Source organism: Oncorhynchus clarkii, chromosome 6, assembly GCF_045791955.1.
Source record: "Oncorhynchus clarkii lewisi isolate Uvic-CL-2024 chromosome 6, UVic_Ocla_1.0, whole genome shotgun sequence".
In the NCBI taxonomy this organism is placed as follows: Eukaryota; Metazoa; Chordata; class Actinopteri; order Salmoniformes; family Salmonidae; genus Oncorhynchus; species Oncorhynchus clarkii.
Window position 1 is genome coordinate 87,061,300 of NC_092152.1, and position 22,591 is coordinate 87,083,890.

The window sequence follows — 22,591 nt, forward strand, 5'->3', positions numbered from 1 at the left end:
CAGTGCATTGTAGGCTGTATACTGTAGTACAGTGCATTGTAGGCTGTATACTGTAGTACAGTGCATTGTAGGCTGTATACTGTAGTACAGTGCAATGTAGACTGTATACTGTAGTACAGTGCATTGTAGGCTGTATACTGTAGTACAGTGCATTGTAGGCTGTATACTGTAGTACAGTGCATTGTAGGCTGTATACTGTAGTACAGTGCATTGTAGGCTGTATACTGTAGTACAGTGCATTGTAGGCTGTATACTGTAGTACAGTGCATTGTAGGCTGTATACTGTAGTACAGTGCATTGTAGGCTGTATACTGTAGTACAGTGCATTGTAGGCTGTATACTGTAGTACAGTGCATTGTAGGCTGTATACTGTAGTACAGTGCATTGTAGGCTGTATACTGTAGTACAGTGCATTGTAGGCTGTATACTGTAGTACAGTGCATTGTAGGCTGTATACTGTACAATGGACAAAGTGTATGGCCCTGAACATTGTGCTTTCCATTTATTAACAGTACTGACTGCTCAATAGATTTTGACTGGTTGCAGGTTCATATCAACAAAGAACAAGAATTACAGTATCACAGAGACAAAGGACAAGTTTGTGAGATGCAGGGTACAGTACTGTAAAAATAGGGGTACAAGGAGGAGGAAGAACAAAAAACTAAATTGCAAAGAGCAAAGCAGAGTAGTAATTTCAGATCCATTTTGAGCTACTATGATAAAACATGTTTTTGTTCATAAAAGACAATGACGGAAAAATATGAATATTTTTTTTAGATTAAAAACTTACTTCTCCCTGAGAATTGTATGTTTTGAACAATATGTTTTCTATTTTATGGGGTATTGTTTACTGACTGCTTGAGAGTGTATATCATTTTGATCACTTTGTTTATGATTTGAGAGCAGTGTTTGATTTTGAACACAGGTAAAACTGTTTTGAGGTGAATGTTTCATGCGAGAGGAGTCAGAGGTTATGTAAATTTTGTGTTTAATGTTTTCAGGAAATGGAGCAAGGTTTCAGAAATGGTGTTTTAGCAATTGAGAAAAACTGTAACTATTTGCACATCGTTACAACACTGTATATATACATAATATGGCATCTGCAATGTCTTTATTCTTTTGGAACTTGTGTTTGTAATAATATATTATTATATATTTAATTTTAATATTTACCTCACTTGCTTTGGAAATGTTAACATGTTTCCCATGCCAATAAAGCCCCTTGAATTTAACAATTGAGAGAGAGAGCGAGAGAGAGCGAGAGAGAGAGAGAGAGAGACAGAGAGAGAGAGAGAGACAGAGAGAGAGAGAGACAGAGAGAGAGAGAGAGAGAGAGCGAGAGAGAGAGAGAGAGAGAGAGAGAGAGAGAGACAGAGAGAGAGAGAGAGAGAGAGAGAGAGAGAGAGAGAGAGAGAGAGAGAGAGAGACAGAGAGAGAGAGAGAGAGAGAGAGAGAGAGAGAGAGAGAGAGAGAGACAGAGAGAGAGAGAGAGACAGAGAGAGAGAGAGAGAGGTCACACACATACATCATAGCATGTTCCCACACTCTGAACAAGCTCGACATGCTCCTCTCCACATGTTCTGTTCTTGCTGCAGCACGTACTTTACATATCTGTTAGAAGATGAATTGTCACCAGGGTATAAACTACACTAGAGCCATAATGTAATCACATAGAGAAAAGCAGTTACATCCAAATGTTCCACTCTCTCATGGAACTTCCTGTCTTGATGGAATGCTGTGCAGTCCCCTGTGTGTCTGCGTGGAAACACATTACCGAGCCCGAAAATATACTTGGATTAGTTCTGTTTTCTGACTAGCTGTCATTCATGTTGAATGATGGTCTTCTAAACCGGAGCTGAGTTCCCCAAGCCGTTCCTTAGGGCAGGGTTTCCCAAAATCCATCCAGGCAAGCTGATCCTAGATCTGTGGTAGAGCAGGCAAGCTGATCCTAGACCTGTGGTAGAGCAGGCAAGCTGATCCTAGATCTGTGGTAGAGCAGACAAGCTGATCCTAGATCTGTGGTAGAGCAGGCAAGCTGATCCTAGACCTGTGGTAGAGCAGGCAAGCTGATCCTAGATCTGTGGTAGAGCAGGCAAGCTGATCCTAGATCTGTGGTAGAGCAGGGAAACTGATCCTAGATCTGTGGTAGAGCAGGCAAGCTGATCCTAGATCTGTGGTAGAGCAGGCAAGCTGATCCTAGATCTGTGGTAGAGCAGGCAAGCTGACCCTAGACCTGTGGTAGAGCAGGCAAGCTGATCCTAGATCTGTGGTAGAGCAGGCAAGCTGACCCTAGACCTGTGGTAGAGCAGGCAAGCTGATCCTAGATCTGTGGTAGAGCAGGCAAGCTGATGATAGACCTGTGGTAGAGCAGGCAAGCTGATCCTAGATCTGTGGTAGAGCAGGCAAGCTGATCCTAGACCTGTGGTAGAGCAGGCAAGCTGACCCTAGACCTGTGGTATATAAATTATTCAATACTGTGGACATGTCTGCAGGCTCTGGCATGATACACTCATGGAAAACTAACCACTATTGAAAAGAAAGGAGAGATCAGAACAGATAGGTGGCCAATAACATCCATCTGTTTATTTTCCTCGTGTTCCATTCTCGCACCAAACCAGAGCAGTAGGCCTTTGTACCAATCACATGACTGTAGTCCCTGCAACTGTGGTACCTTGGCAGAACCAGTGGCATTTCTGAGGACAAACTGTGTAGGTGTGTTCCATGGCTGCATTTAGACCAGGCACATGTCATTAAAGCCTCCTCCTACGTGAGATGGGCTAGATGATGGAAATTATCATCCCAGTCTGTCACTGTGTGGGTACCATGCAGAACAGAACAGACTGAATAACTTCAGAATCATTAGACCCTAGCTTATCACCGCCTGGTACGGCAACTGCACCGCCTGCAACCGGCAGGCTCTCCAGAGGGTGGTGCGGTCTGCCCAACGTATTACCGGGGGCAAACTACCCATCCTCCAGGACACCTATAGCACCTGATGTCACAGGAAGGCCAAAAAGATCATCAAGGACAACAACCACCCAAGCCTCTGCCTGTTCACCCCGCTATCATCCAGAAGGAGAGGTCAGTACAGGTGCATCAAAGCTGGGACCGAGAGACTGAAAAACAGCTTTTTCCATCTCAAGGCCATCAGACTGTTAAACAGCCACCACTAACACATTAGAGGCTGCTGCCTGTAGGCATAGACTAGAAATCACTGGCCACTTTAAGGAATGAAACACTAGTCATTTTAATAATGTTTACCTATCTGGCATTACTCATCTCATATGTATATACTGTATTCTATACTATTCTACGTTATCTTAGTCACTTAATAATGTCTACATATCTGGCATTACTCATCTCATATGTATATACTGTATTCTATACTATTCTACTGTATCTTTGTCCATTCCGATCTGACATCGCTCGTCCATATGTATATAGTTGTAATTAATTCCTACTTAGATTTGTTTGTATTGGGGATATGTTGTGTAATTTGTCTGATATTACTTGTTAGATATTTCTGCGCTGTCGGAACTAGAAGCACAAGCATTTCGCTACACCCGCAATAAAATCTGCTAATCACAAGCACGTGACCAATAACATTTGATTATTGGTTGATTTGATATCAAAAGCCTAGCCTGGGTTCTAGCCTGGGCCCTAGCCTGGGTTCTAGCCTGGGCCCTAGCCTGGGTTCTAGCCTGGGCCCTAGCCTGGGTTCTAGTCTGGGTTCTAGTCTGGGTTCTAGCCTGGGTTCTAGTCTGGGTTCCAGCCTGGGTTCTAGCCTGGGTTCTAGTCTGGGTTGTAGGCTGGGTTCCAGCCTGGGCCCTAGCCTGGGTTCTAGCCTGGGTTCTAGCCTGGGCCCTAGCCTGGGCCCTAGCCTGGGCCCTAGCCTGGGTTCTAGTCTGGGTTCTAGCCTGGGTTCTAGTCTGGGTTCTAGTCTGGGTTCTAGCCTGGGCCCTAGCCTGGGTTCTAGCCTGGGTTCTAGCCTGGGCCCTAGCCTGGGCCCTAGCCTGGGTTCTAGCCTGGGCCCTAGCCTGGGTTCTAGTCTGGGTTCTAGTCTGGGTTCTAGCCTGGGTTCTAGTCTGGGTTCTAGCCTGGGTTCTAGTCTGGGTTCTAGTCTGGGTTCCAGCCTGGGTTCTAGCCTGGTTTCTAGTCTGGGTTCCAGCCTGGGTTCCAGCCAGGGTTCTAGTCTGGGTTGTAGTCTGGGTTCTAGTCTGGGTTCTAGCCTGGGCCCTAGCCTGGGTTCTAGCCTGGGCCCTAGCCTGGGTTCTAGTCTGGGTTCTAGTCTGGGTTCCAGCCTGGGCCCTAGCCTGGGTTCTAGTCTGGGTTCTAGTCTGGGCCCTAGCTTGGGTTCTAGTCTGGGTTCTAGTCTGGGTTCTAGTCTGGGCCCTAGCCTGGGCCCTAGCTTGGGTTCTAGTCTGGGTTCTAGTCTGGGTTCCCGTCTGGGTTCTAGCGTGAGTTCTAGTCTGGGTTCTAGCGTGAGTTCCAGTCTGGATTCTAGTTTGGGTTCTAGCGTGAGTTCCAGTCTGGGTTCTAGCGTGGGTTCTAGTCTGGGTTCTAGCCTGGGTTCTAGCGTGGGTTCTAGCCTGTGTGCCAGACTGATCCTCCATCTAAAAAACATTACGTTGCTTGTTTGGCAAAACAGGGAAAAAGTGAATGTCTCTGTAGCAGAAACAGACCAGCACTGCGGATAATCAATAGCCTGAGGGTTAGAGAGAGAGAGAGAGAGGAAGCACACATTGTATCTGTAGCCTCTACTTAGGAGCTGAGTGAGGCTAACAGCTTTGTTCTCTACACATGAACATATTCTACTCTGCCTGGTGTGGATAACTGGTCATGGGTCTGTGTGCCAAATGTCTCCCTGTGCCCTAAATAGTGCCCTTTGGGCCTTGGTAGTGCAGTACAGAGACAATAGGTTGCCATTTGGGACCATGAAACTGCATTGGGTTTATGTAACAGAGCAGAGCTGGCTGTGCTGGAGGCTTGTGGGTAATTGCTACGTCCCTGGCTGCCGTGCCAGAGAGAACACTGTGTGGGTGATTGTTGTCACGACGACTTGCCTGCTGTTGCTGGATATAAAATAGCCATGGTGCTCCTCCCTCCCCATGAGGAGGGAGGAGCACCAGATATTGTTAGCCTGTTTCTCTCTGCCTCTCCTTTTGAGTGATGTCATTATTTGCTGTCCTTTCATCCGTTATGTCAGCGATGTTGCCACAGCAGGTAGTAGGAAGACAGACAATTAGATTCAACAGCAATCAATTAATAGTTGATTTATCTAATTGATCAGAGAACCCATCAAATACCAGAAAATAACAACGTTGGTTTTGAGATAGAGATTAGATTACTATGATGTCATATACAGTATAGAACTTAACAGAGGTCTTGGAGGCCTTAGATTACTATGATGTCATATATAGAACCTGGACAAACCAACAGAGGTCTTGGATTACTGTGATGTCATATACAGTATAGAACCTGGACAAACCAACAGAGGCCTTGGATTACTATGATGTCATATATAGAACCTGGACAAACCAACAGAGGCCTTAGATTACTATGATGTCATATATAGAACCCGGACAAACCAACAGAGGCCTTAGATTACTATGATGTCATATATAGAACCTGGACAAACCAACAGAGGCCTTGGAGGCCTTAGATTACTATGATGTCATATATAGAACCTGGACAAACCAACAGAGGCCTTGGAGGCCTTAGATTACTATGATGTCATATATAGAACCTGGACAAACCAACAGAGGCCTTGGAGGCCTTAGATTTCTATGATGTCATATATAGAACCTGGACAAACCAACAGAGGCCTTAGATTACTATGATGTCATATATAGAACCTGGACAAACCAACAGAGGTCTTAGATTTCTATGATGTCATATATAGAACCTGGACAAACCAACAGAGGCCTTAGATTACTATGATGTCATATATAGAACCTGGACAAACCAACAGAGGCCTTAGATTACTATGATGTCATATATAGAACCTGGACAAACCAACAGAGGCCTTAGATTACTATGATGTCATATATAGAACCTGGACAAACCAACAGAGGTCTTAGATTACTATGATGTCATATATAGAACCTGGACAAACCAACAGAGGCCTTAGATTACTGTGATGTCATATATAGAACCTGGACAAACCAACAGAGGCCTTAGATTACTATGATGTCATATATAGAACCTGGACAAACCAACAGAGGCCTTGGAGGCCTTAGATTGCTATGATGTCATATATAGAACCTGGACAAACCAACAGAGGCCTTGGAGGCCTTAGATTACTATGATGTCATATATAGAACCTGGACAAACCAACAGAGGCCTTGGAGGCCTTAGATTGCTATGATGTCATATATAGAACCTGGACAAACCAACAGAGGCCTTAGATTACTATGATGTCATATATAGAACCTGGACAAACCAACAGAGGCTTTGGAGGCCTTAGATTACTATGATGTCATATATAGAACCTGGACAAACCAACAGAGGCCTTGGAGGCCTTAGATTACTATGATGTCATATATAGAACCTGGACAAACCAACAGAGGCCTTAGATTACTATGATGTCATATATAGAACCTGGACAAACCAACAGAGGCCTTAGATTACTATGATGTCATATATAGAACCTGGACAAACCAACAGAGGCCTTGGAGGCCTTAGATTACTATGATGTCATATATAGAACCTGGACAAACCAACAGAGGCCTTGGAGGCCTTAGATTACTATGATGTCATATAAAGAACCTGGACAAACCAACAGAGGCCTTAGATTACTATGATGTCATATATAGAACCTGGACAAACCAACAGAGGCCTTAGATTACTATGATGTCATATATAGAACCTGGACAAACCAACAGAGGCCTTGGAGGCCTTAGATTACTATGATGTCATATATAGAACCTGGACAAACCAACAGAGGCCTTGGAGGCCTTAGATTACTATGATGTCATATATAGAACCTGGACAAACCAACAGAGGCCTTAGATTACTATGATGTCATATATAGAACCTGGACAAACCAACAGAGGTCTTAGATTACTATGATGTCATATATAGAACCCGGACAAACCAACAGAAGCCTTAGATTACTATGATGTCATATATAGAACCTGGACAAACCAACAGAGGCCTTAGATTACTATGATGTCATATATAGAACCTGGACAAACCAACAGAGGCCTTAGATTACTATGATGTCATATATAGAACCTGGACAAACCAACAGAGGCCTTAGATTACTATGATGTCATATATAGAACCCGGACAAACCAACAGAGGCCTTAGATTACTATGATGTCATATATAGAACCTGGACAAACCAACAGAGGCCTTGGAGGCCTTAGATTACTATGATGTCATATATAGAACCTGGACAAACCAACAGAGGCCTTGGAGGCCTTAGATTACTATGATGTCATATATAGAACCTGGACAAACCAACAGAGGCCTTGGAGGCCTTAGATTTCTATGATGTCATATATAGAACCTGGACAAACCAACAGAGGCCTTAGATTACTATGATGTCATATATAGAACCTGGACAAACCAACAGAGGTCTTAGATTACTATGATGTCATATATAGAACCTGGACAAACCAACAGAGGCCTTAGATTACTATGATGTCATATATAGAACCTGGACAAACCAACAGAGGCCTTAGATTACTATGATGTCATATATAGAACCTGGACAAACCAACAGAGGCCTTAGATTACTATGATGTCATATATAGAACCTGGACAAACCAACAGAGGTCTTAGATTACTATGATGTCATATATAGAACCTGGACAAACCAACAGAGGCCTTAGATTACTGTGATGTCATATATAGAACCTGGACAAACCAACAGAGGCCTTAGATTACTATGATGTCATATATAGAACCTGGACAAACCAACAGAGGCCTTGGAGGCCTTAGATAGAACCTGGACAAACCAACAGAGGCCTTGGAGGCCTTAGATTACTATGATGTCATATATAGAACCTGGACAAACCAACAGAGGCCTTGGAGGCCTTAGATTGCTATGATGTCATATATAGAACCTGGACAAACCAACAGAGAGAGGCCTTAGATTACTATGATGTCACAAAGGTCATTCGTGTATCAGAGGGAAGTCTTCTCAACAAGCCATGAAGCTACATGGATGATTCAAATGGGAGGTGAGTTCACTTCAGGTCAGAACTGACTTAATAAACTGTTTAAAACTAAATAGCTTTGACTATCCAGACAGACAAGGTGTTAGCCTATTCACCTTCTCATCAAAATGCCTGGGAATAAGAAGTGTGTTTCTGTTAGTGTTTCCAGTACACAGCAGTTTGACTGAGACACAAGAGACCATGCTTGATGTCAGTGTTGATGGGTTGCTAAGACATTGTCTTCTAGCTGAGTTCTCTCTCAAACACGCACACACACACACACACACACACACACACACACACACACACACACACACACACACACACACACAGCACAGACACACACACACACACACACACACACACACACACACACACACACACACACACACACACACACACAGCACAGACACACACACACACACACACACACACACACAGCACAGACACACACACACACAGCACAGACACACACACACACACACACACACACACACACACAGCACAGACACACACACACACACACACACACACACACACACACACACGATTATCTATCTGAATTGAGAGTAGTTCAGAACAATGTCTCAGACTCCCAGCAGTGGGAGAAAGAGGCACAGTTAAGTCAGTTGAGATTAGTCCCAGGTCCTTGTTTGTTTGTTTCTCTCTTTCTCTCTGTCTGTCTGTCTGTCTGTCTGTCTGGGGGTTAGTCTGTCTGTCTGTCTGTCTGAGGATGAGTCTGAGTCATGCATGTGTGAGTCTGTGTGAGTGGACAGTGTTGACTGCACCATGGTTAGACAATTCCTCAAGCCTAAGATTTAGACCCAAATGGCAACCTATTCCTTATTTAGTGCACTAATTATGATCAGAGATCACTGGTAAAAAAGTAGTGTACTAAATAGGGAATAAGGTGCTATTTGGGACTTAGACTAAGAGAATGAAGAAACCATTGTCCAAGACCATCCATTTTCGCCTCAGCCTGTCTGGTTCTGCTGTCTCTGGCATGACGACACCTTAAGGAGCACAACCAGACAGACAGGTATCTACTCAAATCTCCCAAAACTGAACGTGAAAAGAGGCAAAAGACTGGCATTTAAAGGAGCACCTTGACACCTGCCTGCTACAGCACTGACCTTTCACCTCTTTCTGTCTGTCTCTTCTCATTGGTCACCAGTGCAGCCAATCCCAGCGGTGTTCAGGGTCAGGTGATGCCCATGGAGGAGTTGGGGTGTAGCTCAGGATGGGGGGTGAGGGTGAAGGGGGAGCAGGGGAAGAGAGAGGACAGGCGGCTGGCGGGGGTGTGTGGTCTGGCTAACAGTGGTAACTCCTGCTACATGAACGCTGTGCTGCAGTGTCTCTTCTCCACTGTGCCGTTGGTGGAACACCTTCTCAGCTCACACAAACGCTCCCAGCTGGCCAAGTAAGACCCTGTCTGTCTGTCTGTCTGTCTGTCTGCCTGTCTGTCTGCCTGTCTGTATTAGATTTTGTACAGTACTTTTTAACCAGATACTCCAAGCACTTTACATTATTTGGGGGGAAACTTAAATCCTCCAATGCCTCTCCTCCTTCCTTTCCTCCTCCCTCCCATGCCACTCTTCTCCCTCCTCCTCTCCCTCTCCTTCTTCTCCTCTTCCCCCTCCTCCTCCTCCTCCCCCTCCTCCTCCTCCTCCTCCTCCCCCTTCTCCTCCAGGCGTAACAGTCCTGTAGCGGGGGTGTTTGTGCACCTCCTCCAGGAGGTGTGGCAGGGTCAGGGGGGTACCAGCTTCACCTCCCCAGGGGAGATGAGAGCCTTGGTCTCCTCCCTGCACCCCCAGTTCAACAACCAATCACAGCAGGACGCCCAGGAGCTACTCCTCCTCCTGCTCAACGCCCTGCATGATGACCTCAAGAATGTACACACACACACACATACACACACACACACACACACACACACACACAATCCTGCCACCACACGACTCCTTCCACACGACTCTTTCCACACGACTCCTTCCACACGACTCCTTCCACACGACTCCTTCCACACGACTCTTTCCACACGACTCCTTCCACACGACTCCGTCCACACGACTCCTTCCACACGACTCCGTCCAAACGACTCCTTCCACATGGTCAAAGGCTCTGCATCATTGTCTTTCTTGATTCCCTCGCTCCTCAAAACCCATTGGATAGTGGATAAGTGTCAGGGGATAAGTGTCTAGGGGATAAGTGTCTAGGGGATAAGTGTCAGGGGATAAGTGTCTAGGGGATAAGTGTCTAGGTGGGGCTAGGGGATAAGTGTCTAGGTGGGGCTAGGGGATAAGTGTCTAGGGGATAGGGGATACGTGTCTAGGGGATAGGGGATAAGTGTCAGGGGATAAGTGTCTAGGGAATGAGTGTCTAGGGGATAGGTGTCTAGCGGATAAGTGTCTAGGGGATAAGTGTCTAGGCGGGGATGGTGGATAAGTGTCTAGGGGATAAGTGTCTAGGCGGGGATGGTGGATAAGTGTCTAGGGGATAAGTGTCTAGGCGGGGATGGTGGATAAGTGTCTAGGGGATAAGTGTCTAGGCGGGGATGGTGGATAAGTGTCTAGGGGATAGGGGAGAAGTGTCTAGGAGATAGGGGATAAGTGCCTAGGGGATGAGGGCTAGGGGCTGATTTGGTATTCAGACAGTGTGTTTCTCCTTTGTGTGTGTGTGTGTGTATACAGTACCAGTAAAAAGTTTGGACACACCTACTAATTCAAGGGTTTTTCTTTATTTTGACTATTTTCTACATTGTAGAATAATAGTGAAGACATCACAACTATGAAATAACACATATGGAATCATGTAGTAACCAAAAAAGTGTTAATATTTTATATTTGAGATTCTTCAAAGTAGCCACCCTTTGCCTTGATGACAGTTTTGCACACTCTTGGCATTCTTTCAACCAGCTTCACCTAGAATGTTTTTCCAACAGTCTTGAAGGAGTTCCCACATATGCTGAGCACTTGTTGTCTGCTTTTCTTTCACTCTGTGGTCCAACTCATCCCAATCCATCTCAATTGGGTTGAGGTTGGGGGATTGTGGAAGCCAGGTCATCTGATGCAGCACTCCATCACTATCCTTCTTGGTCAAATAGCCCTTACACATCCTGGAGGTCCTGTTGAAAAACAAATGATCCCACTAAGTCTCACTAAGCACAAACCAGATGGGATGGCATATCGCTGCAGAATCTTGTGGTAGCCATGACATCCTGTAACTCATATAGCCTCTCCCAGTCCTCCTTGTGTGAGTTTCCCTGGCAACAACATTTTAATAAATCTAACCTCCCTCTGGTAACAACATTTTAATAAATCTAACCTCCCCCTGACAGCAGGAACCATCTTATCAGTAAATAAAAACTCAGAAGTGGGTTTGACCGAAACTTGACCAGTCCTCACGAGAGCCAGTTTAATCATAGCGCTTGATGGTTTTTGCGATTGCACTTGAGGAAACTTTCAAAGTTCTTGAAATGTTGACTGACCTTCATGTCTCAAATTAATTGCTGGACCGTCGTTTCTCTTTGCTTACTGTTCTTGCCTTAATGTGGACTTGGGTCTTTAACCAAATAGGACTATCTTCTGTATACCACCCCTACATTGTCACAACACAACTGATTGGCTCAAATGCATTAAGGAGGAAAGAATGTCCACAAATTAACTTTTAACAAGACACACCTGTTAGTTGAAATGCATTCCAGGAGACTACCTTATGAAGCTGGTTGAGAGAATGCCAAGAGTGTTTAAAGCTGTCATCAAGGCAAAAGGTGGCTACTTTGTAGAATCTCAAATATAAAATATATTTTGATTTGTTTAACACTTTTTTGGTTACTCCATGATTTCCATATGTGTTATTTCATAGTTTTGATGTCTTCACTATTATTCTACAATGTGTGTGTGTATGATTCCCTTGCTCCAGAAGGGGGAGAGACGTCAGGCACGTTCTTCCCAGCGGTTGTGTCTGGGCAGGAAGTCGCTCAGCTCGGCGCCAGCGCCGGGGGATTCTACGGTGGTGACACGTCTCTTCGAGGGACAACTCAGCTACCAGATGCTGTGTCTGCGCTGCGACGGACACTCCCACAGCAACCAAGTCTTCACCATCTTGTCTCTGCCTATACCACTGGACTCATACAGGTGTTCCCTACAGGTACAACCAACCACAATCAGACTAAACACATACAAACATACAGACTAATCACTAACCACAATCAGACTAACACATACAGACTAACCACAATCAGACTAACCACAATCAGACTAACCACAATCAGACTAACACATACAGACTAACCACATACAGACTAAACACATACAGACTAACCACATACAGACTAACCACATACAGACTAACCACATACAGACTAACCACATACAGACTAATCACATACAGACTAAACACATCACAATCAGACTAACCACATGCAGACTAATCACATATAGACTAAACACATACAGACTAATCACATACAGACTAACCACAATCAGACTAACACAAACAGACTAACACAAACAGACTAACACAAACAGACTAACCACATACAGACTTAATAAATACAAACATACAGACTAAACACATAAACAACCACACGTCTCTCTTCTCCCTCCTGTAGGACTGCCTGTCATACAGACTAGCCAGCAACCACACGTCTCTCTTCTCCCTCCTGTAGGACTGCCTGTCACTGTTCTTCCAGCAGAGTACGTTGACGTGTGGAGATCAGAAGTTGTGTCCAGAGTGTGGAGTGAAGAGAGACACAGCTGTCCTCACCAGCATGGCCAAACCACCTGAGATACTGGTGCTGCACCTCAAACGGTGGGGGAGGCTGCCAACCCATCTCTCCCCACTAGATGACCACTGTTGGTGCACAGACTTTACACAGACAAACATATTAGTGCTAATGGAAAGGACGTCACGCTGCTTGCTTAATGCAACTGAATGCATTCAACTGAAATGTGTCTTCTATATTTAACCCCTCTGAATGAGAGAGGTGCGGGGGGCTGCCATAATTGACATCCACGGCGCCCGGGGAACAGCGGGTTAACTGCCTTGTTCAGGGGCAAAAAGACAGAATTTTACCTTGTCAGCTCGGGGATTTGATCCAGCAACCTTTCGGTTACTGGCCCAACTCTCTAACCACTAGGCTACCTGCTGCTCCTATAGTACAGCTTCCTCCTTATTTGGCTCATACCGAGGCTCCAACCCAAGCGTTTTTCCTTTGCTATCAGCACACGTGACCTTCTGGAGCGTCTAACCATTCTGCGCCATGTGAAAAGCTTTCTTATCGCTGGTGCAAGTGGGGACACTTCAGTCTGAGGGGCAGGTTTCACACATCCTCATGTTTTAATCACATTAACATGTAACCCCTAACTAGAGGTCCCTGTAACCCCTAACTAGAGGTCCCTGTAACCCCTAACTAGAGGTCCCTGTAACCCCTAACTAGAGGTCCCTGTAACCCCTAACTAGAGGTCCCTGTAACCCCTAACTACAGGTCCATGTAACTCCTAACTACAGGTCCCTGTAACCCCTAACTAGAGGTCAATGTAACCCCTAACTACAGGTCCCTGTAACCCCTAACTACAGGTCCATGTAACTCCTAACTACAGGTCCCTGTAACCCCTAACTAGAGGTCCCTGTAACCCCTAACTAGAGGTCCCTGTAACCCCTAACTAGAGGTCCCTGTAACCCCTAACTAGAGGTCCATGTAACCCCTAACTAGAGGTCCATGTCTAGAGGTCCATGTAACCCCTAACTAGAGGTCCCTGTAACCCCTAACTAGAGGTCCCTGTAACCCCTAACTAGAGGTCGCTGTAACCCCTAACTAGAGGTCCATGTAACCCGTAACTAGAGGTCCATGTAACCCCTAACTAGAGGTCCCTGTAACCCCTAACTAGAGGTCCCTGTAACCCCTAACTAGAGGTCAATGTAACCCCTAACTAGAGGTCAATGTAACCCCTAACTAGAGGTCCCTGTAACCCCTAACTAGAGGTCCCTATAACACCTAACTAGAGGTCCCTGTAACCCCTAACTAGAGGTCAATGTAACCCCTAACTAGAGGTCAATGTAACCCCTAACTAGAGGTCAATGTAACCCCTAACTAGAGGTCCCTGTAACCCCTAACTAGAGGTCAATGTAACCCCTAACTAGAGGTCAATGTAACCCCTAACTAGAGGTCAATGTAACCCCTAACTAGAGGTCAATGGCAGTAATAATGTAACACCTCATTATAAATCAGCTTTACCTCTGCTGCAGCTGCTGTCATGCATCTCAATGAGACAAATAATAATAACAGAACCTGTGTGACATTACAGTTTTGGTTGCCATGGGAGTGAGAAGAGGAAGTTGAGGACCAATGTGTTGTTCTCATTGGACAGTTTAGACCTAACCCCCTTCCTGTCCAGACCCTCAGCCAATCACACCAGCTACTCTCTCTACGCAGTGGTGGTGAGTTTCTGTACACACACACACACACACACACACACACACACACACACACACACACACACACACACACCACTGAGGGGAGGACAGCTCATTATAATGGCTGTAACGGAGCAGATGGAACGGCTTCAAACTCATGAAAACGTGTATTTGATTCCATTCCACCATTTTCACTCCAGCCATTACCACGAGCCTGTCCTCCCCAATCACGGAGCCACCAGCCTCCTGTGATACACTCACCCATACAGAAAGACACGCATGCACCTACACCCACACATGTGAACGCATATACATGATGCTCCTGTCTGGAAAAACACACAGCCAACCATGAACACATGACTCCACCGGTGTGTGTCTTCACCCCCGTCCAGAACCACACAGGAGACCTAGACATGGGTCACTACACGGCCCTGTGCCACAGTACCCTGTCCAGCAGCTGGCACCACTTCGACGACACGGCCGTGAGCGAGGTAGTGGACTTCTTGGTGCAGTCTCCTAACGCCTACATCCTGCTGTACAGCCGTCAACCCTTCCACAGGCCCAACATACCCCGGATCTGACCCACCACAGACCCAACATACCCCAGATCTGACCTACCACAGACCCAACATACCCCAACACCTACCACAGGCCCAACATACCCCAGATCTGACCTACCACAGGCCCAACATACCCCGGATCTGACCCACCACAGGCCCAACATACTCCGGATCTGACCCACCACAGACCCACCATACCCCAGATCTGACCCACCACAGACCCACCATACCCCAGATCTGACCCAACATACCCCAGATCTGACCCACCACAGACCCCCGATACCCCGGATCTGACCCACCACAGACCCACCATACCCCAGATCTGACCCACCACAGACCCAACAAACCCCAGATCAGACCCAACATACCCCAGATCTGACCCACCACAGACCCAACACAGACCCCCCATACCCCAGATCTGACCCACCACAGACCCACCACAGACCCAACATACCCCGGATCAGACACACCACAGACCCAACCCTCCTCCGGATCAGACCCACCACAGACCCCCCATACCCCAGATCAGACCCACCACAGACCCACCATACCCCGGATCTGACCCAACATACCCCAGATCTGACCCACCACAGACCAAAAACATACCCAGTCCCAGGATCCAACTAGGACCCGTGCTCTCCTAGCCACTACTCATTCCACAACTTACCACAGCTCTAGGCCCAGCATATCCTCTAACTGGGACCCACCACAGGCCCAACTTACCACGGCTCAGGCCCAACTTGGGACCCACCACGGCTCTAGGCCCAGAATATCCTCCAACTGGGACCCACCACAGACCCAACTTACCACGGCTCTAGGCCCAGCATATCCTCTAACTGGGACCCACCACAGACCCAACTTACCACGGCTCTAGGCTCAGAATATCCTCCAACTGGGACCCACCACAGACCCAACTTACCACGGCTCTAGGTCCATCATATCATCTAACTGGGACCCACCACAGACCCAACTTACCCATCATGCCCTATATCTGATACATCACAGGCCAAAAACATACCGTGGCTCTGATCAAGACCCACAGCTAGCCCACAAAGTGTCAAATCAGCCCCTAGTCTAGCCCATACCCTGTTCATGTTTGCAGATCTGAGGTAATTGGATAGGTGATGGCTCCATTTTACTGTCCAACGAGCTTAGTGAAGCTTCCTCCCACCCAATTAGGTGGGCTTGGGGTGAAGGGCTTGGGGTGAAGGGCTTGGGGCTGGGTCCAGAACCTGACGACAGACCAACCTACAGAAGGAGCTGGGTGAACTATCAGAAACCCCTCTGGAGTGTACTGGACACAGAGACAAATTGGGTTCTGGGTGTTTTTAATGTAATTCTTCAATAAAACATGAATGAACTCAAGGCAACATTGAATGAAATGTGAATGAAAGCAGGTTACCATGGATACCCAGAGACACCAAATGGAACTGTTCAGACGATGTAACGTTCACAGAACGTCCTGATAGAAATGTATCACGTAGAACAGAAGTGATCGTCTTTCAGACAGGATAGGGAATCGTGCCAGATCTATTCATTCTATTTCTACATGCAACAGTCACAGAGCGTTTCCCATCCCTGAATCCACCCCAGGTAAACTACTACTAGGAAGATTGTACCGTGATCCTCTGTAGTTCAGTTGATAAGAGCATGGTGCTTGCAACGGCCAGGACAGTGGGTTCAAATCCCCGGGATGACCCATACTTAAACATGTGTATGCACGCATGACTGTTAGTCACTCAGGATAAAAGTGTCTGCTTAATGGCAAACGTATATTACTGGGATCCAGACGGCACCAATATAATAGATCTAGTGCCATCTAGTGGCAGAGAGGTATAATGACATGCAGCACCAGGCTGTCTGCATTATTTGGAAGATTTTAATAAATAGCTACATTTTTTTAATGTTTGAGGTTAATACAAGTGTTATTAGAAACTTCATAGAAATGAAGGAAAATTAGAAAATCTATTTTTGTCATTTTTAAGATGTCTATTAATCTCCCCCTAGAGGGCTACTGGGCCAGTATTCATTAAGTGTCTCAGAGGGCTGATCTAAGATCCGTTTTGCCTTTTGGATAATAATGAATACGATTATATGGAGAGGGGTGACCTGATCCAGGATCAGTACTCCTACTACAAGACAGGCCCTGAAGTGTGATTTGTGCTTCCTCCAGACAATCTGTGAGGACGTTGATGTTGCTCCTAACCGCTGCCCTAGGTTCAGATCTATCTACGTTTCCTTTATGGATTTGGGATAAAGTTACCTGATCCTAGATCTGTGGTAAGAATAAACTTCTACTTACCTTGAGTGATCTATCTTCAGAATGCATCCCAAATGGCACCCTAGGGTTCCAATAGACACTCAAAGGGTTCCGTTCAAAAGTAGTGCACTATGTAGGGAATAGGGTGCCAAGGCCCTGGTCAAAAGTAGTGCACTATGTAGGGAATAGGGTGCCAAGGCCCTGGTCATAAGTAGTGCACTATGTAGGGAATAGGGTGCCAAGGCCCTGGTCAAAAGTAGTGCACTATGTAGGGAATAGGGTGCCAAGGCCCTGGTCAAAAGTAGTGCACTATGTAGGGAATAGGGTGCCAAGGCCCTGGTCAAAAGTAGTGCACTATGTAGGGTGCCATTTGGGTTTTAACCTTAGAAATCATTTGGCTTCAATGTTCATGTGATGTTGTAACATAATCTTGGGACTGTTGTGATGTTGTAACATAATCTTGGGACTGTTGTGATGTTGTAACATAATCTTGGGACTGTTGTGATGATGTAACATAATCTTGGGACTGTTGTGATGTTGTAACATAATCTTGGGACTGTTGTGATGTTGTAACATAATCTTGGGACTGTTGTGATGTTGTAACATAATCTTGGGACTGTTGTGATGTTGTAACATAATCTTGGGACTGTTGTAACATAATCTTGGGACTGTTGTAATATAATCTTGGGACTGTTGTGATGTTGTAACATAATCTTGGGACTGTTGTGATGTTGTAACATAATCTTGGGACTGCTGTAACATAATCTTGGGACTGTTGTGATGTTGTAACATAATCTTGGGACTGTTGTGATGTTGTAACATAATCTTGGGACTGTTGTGATGTTGTAACAATCTTGGGACTGTTGTGATGTAACATAATCTTGGGACTGTTGTAACATAATCTTGGGACTGTTGTGATGTTGTAACATAATCTTGGGACTGTTGTGAAGTTGTAACATAATCTTGGGACTGTTGTGATGTTGTAACATAATCTTGGGACTGTTGTGATGTTGTAACAATCTTGGGACTGTTATTTATTTTACCTTTATTTAACTAGGCAAGTCAGTTAAGAACAAATTCTTATTTTCAATGACGGCCTACCGGGGAACAGTGGGTTATAACTGCCTGTTCAGGGGGCAGAACAACAGATTTGATCTTGCAACCTTTCGGTTACTAGTCCTCCACTCTAACCACTAGACTACCCTGTCACCCCTCCACCCCTCCAATCTAACCACTAGACAACCCTGCCACCCCTCCAATCTAACCACTAGACTACCCTGTCACCACGTTATGATGAAGCAAAATAATCTTGGGACTGTTATGTCCCCCAGCCCCCCTTCTCTACCTCCCCCAGCCAGCCCCCTTCCCTCCCTCCACATACTGAATGTTGTGCTTAAACCTAGACCCCCAGCCAGCCCCCTTCCCTCCCTCCACATACTGAATGTTGTGCTTAAACCTAGACCCCCAGCCAGCCCCCTTCCTTCCCTCCACATACTGAATGTTGTGCTTAAACCTAGACCCCCAGCCAGCCCCCTTCCCTCCCTCCACATACTGAATGTTGTGCTTAAACCTAGACCCCCAGCCAGCCCCCTTCCTTCCCTCCACATACTGAATGTTGTGCTTAAACCTAGACCCCCAGCCAGCCCCCTTCCCTCCCTCCCACATACTGAATGTTGTGCTTAAACCTAGAGCCCCAGCCAGCCTCCTTCCCTCCCTCCACATACTGAATGTTGTGCTTAAACCTAGACCCCCAGCCAGCCCCCTTCCCTCCCTCCACATACTGAATGTTGTTCTTAAACCTAGACCCCCAGCCAGCCCCCTTCCCTCCCTCCACATACTGAATGTTGTTCTTAAACCTAGACCCCCAGCCAGCCCCCTTCCCTCCCTCCACATATTGAATGTTGTGCTTAAACCTAGACACCCAGCCAGCCCCCTTCCCTCCCTCCCACATACTAAATGTTGTGCTTAAACCTAGACCCCCAGCCAGCCCCCTTCCCTCCCTCCACATACTGAATGTTGTGCTTAAACCTAGACCCCCAGCCAGCCCCCTTCCCTCCCTCCGCATACTGAATGTTGTGCTTAAACCTAGACCCCCAGACAGCCCCCTTCCCTCCCTCCACATACTGAATGTTGTGCTTAAACCTAGACCCCCAGCCAGCCCCCTTCCCTCCCTCCACATACTGAATGTTGTGCTTAAACCTAGACCCCCAGACAGCCCCCTTCCCTCCCTCCACATACTGAATGTTGTGCTTAAACCTAGACCCCCAGCCAGCCCCCTTCCCTCCCTCCACATACTGAATGTTGTGCTTAAACCTAGACCCCCAGACAGCCCCCTTCCCTCCCTCCACATACTGAATGTTGTGCTTAAACCTAGACCCCCAGACAGCCCCCTTCCCTCCCTCCACATACTGAATGTTGTGCTTAAACCTAGACCCCCAGACAGCCCCCTTCCCTCCCTCCACATACTGAATGTTGTGCTTAAACCTAGACCCCCAGACAGCCCCCTTCCCTCCCTCCACATACTGAATGTTGTGCTTAAACCTAGACCCCCAGACAGCCTCCTTCCCTCCCTCCACATACTGAATGTTGTGCTTAAACCTAGACCCCCAGACAGCCCAACACATTGAGAAAAACAGTCTAACTCAGCTCGAGACATGTTTTAAAAATGTCAGAAACATAGGCGTTCATACATCCCCACTTATTCCAGGACCAAGTTGAAAAAAAGGACAACAGAAGATCAACATATCACAAATAATCAGCTGCCGTTGTCAAGACAACCAGAATATGTATCTTTTTAATTTTTTACCTTTATTTAACTGATACGGCTTAACCTATACATGTATTGATTATAGATCTCCTTAACATTGGTATTGAAGGTTAAGTCATGTATTGATTATAGATCTCCTTAACATTGGTATTGAAGGTTAAGTCATGTATTGATTATAGATCTCCTTAACATTGGTATTGAAGGTTAAGTCATGTATTGATTATAGATCTCCTAAACATTGGTATTGAAGGTAAAGTCATTTATAGATTATAGATCTCCTTAACATTGGTATTGAAGGTTATGTCATGTATTTTAGATGAAAACACGTTTTTTAATAGCAAGGGAGTGCAGTAGACTAGTGTACACTGAAGAGGTTATTTTCCAGGGTAGTAAAATTACTAGATAGATTTCATTATTGATTAGGCCTCATGATTTATGTCTCAGTATCAGGCTCAACCATTTTCAATCGGTCACAAAAGGCTACTTGTGCATCCCATTCCCTTAATAGTGCACTACCCTATGGGCCCTGGTCAAAAGTAGGGCACTATATAGGGAATAGTGTGCCATTTGCTACAAATCAAAAAGTCAAGTTGGTCGATTTGAATAAATGAATGTGTTTTATACAAACACCGCAAGTGCATTGTGCTGTTGGTTTTCATAGAATGTGTTCAGCATAAAACAAGCAAGAACTCCCTAAACAACGCAGAGAGTTCATCTGAAGACCGAACTCCCTAAACAACGCAGAGAGTTCATCTGAAGACCGAACTCCCTAAACAACGCAGAGAGTTCATCTGAAGACCGGGGGGCCAAAAAGCAGTACACTGTGAAAGGAAGTGTTTTTAACGAAACCTCTCCTCTTAGGGCACACCAAAAACATCTCAACACCTCACCAGGAGAAGGCCCGAGTCTCAAATGATTCCCTATTCCCTATAAAAAAGCGCACTTTTTTTATTTTTTTATTTTTTAAACCCAGGGCCCTGTCAAAAGGTGTGCTCTTTTAATAGGGGATAGGGTGCTATTTTGGGATACACAATAAGTATGTAGTTTAGAATACTACTTTATCAAATAGTTAGTCATCAATCACAATCTTCTCTCAAAAAGGAGAAAATAAAAGGATCATTGGTGAGTTTAAATAGAAGAGGAGAATCCCCCTCGGCACCATGTACAATGTGTTTAGTGTTTCATGTGCAACATCAGTAGAAAGCTGTTAATATTACTGTATGTACAGATAAGTCACTCTACCTAACTAAACGTCCATATACAATGCATTCGGAAAGTACTCAGACCCCTTTCCTCATTCCACATGGTCACAGTACAGCCTTATTCTAAAATGTATTGAAATTAAAACAGCAATCTACACACAATACTGTTAAGGGATTTTTATCAATAATGACTAAATTATGTATACATTACAATCAGAACTATAACTAACCAGAATACTACTATGTTACTGTATGGATGTATGAATCTTATTATAATATACTGAATATAATGTGTGTAATTATATTCAAGAATTAGAACAAAGACTGTCTGTTCCTTGATAGAAACGAATGAAGTTATCGTCAGACTGGCTAGAATGCTTATCTACACAGGGATAGGAGAGACCTTGGGCTAGTAGTAGATTATCTAACAGGTGGTGGACGATGTGGGAAGGCTTGTGAACTATACTGCCATTGTTTCGGAGTGGAGGAGGGACAGTTTAAAACCTATGACATCATTTTTTAGTTTATAACCTGTTGTAAATTGTACCATGATCAGTACTCTCGAGAATAAACGCTATTGATTGTTTTTTAGACTGGCCTCTGTCCATTTTATGCAAATAAGTATCTTTCAAATTCTTAGGAATGGGCTGAGTGTTTAATTTGAATTGGTTAATAAACATATAGGAATCTAATTCCTTTAACAAATACGCTATTAGAACAAAGCAAAAACAGTTTTTTAGACATTTTGGCAAATTTATTACAAAAAAAACCCAAAAACAGAAATAGTTTATTTAGGGGACCAAGAACCCGATGGTCACTGAGCTCTGGAGATCCTCTGTGGAGATGGGAGAACCTTCCAGAAGGACAACCATCTCTGTAGCACACCACCAATCAGGCCTTTATGGTAGGGTGGCCAGATGGAAGCCACTCCTCAGTAAAAGACACGACAGTCCTCTTGGAGTTTGCCAACAGACACCTAAAGACTCTCAGACCATGAGAAACAAGATTATCTGGTTTGATGAAACCACGATTGAAGTCTTTGGCCTGAATGCCAAGCGTCACGCCTGGACGAAACCTGGCACAATCCTGGTGGTGGCAGCATCATGTTGTGGGGATGTTTTTCAGCGGCAGGGACTGGGAGACAAGTCAGGATCAATGAAAACATGAACATGGCAAAGTACAGAGAGATCCTTAATGAAAACCTGTTCCAGAGCACTCAG

General features: G+C 45.4%; 1 protein-coding gene across 1 annotated transcript; it reads left to right on the plus strand.

Annotated features, from left to right (window-relative positions):
* Window positions 1-8,169: 8,169 nt before the first annotated feature.
* LOC139412470 (ubiquitin carboxyl-terminal hydrolase 50-like) lies at window positions 8,170-15,163 on the plus strand. The gene is made up of 7 exons (XM_071159258.1): window positions 8,170-8,189; window positions 9,340-9,585; window positions 9,856-10,057; window positions 12,087-12,314; window positions 12,835-12,977; window positions 14,474-14,606; window positions 14,975-15,163. Exons 1-7 carry the CDS (start codon window positions 8,170-8,172, stop codon window positions 15,161-15,163), a joined length of 1,161 nt encoding a protein of 386 aa, XP_071015359.1.
* Window positions 15,164-22,591: the final 7,428 nt, after the last annotated feature.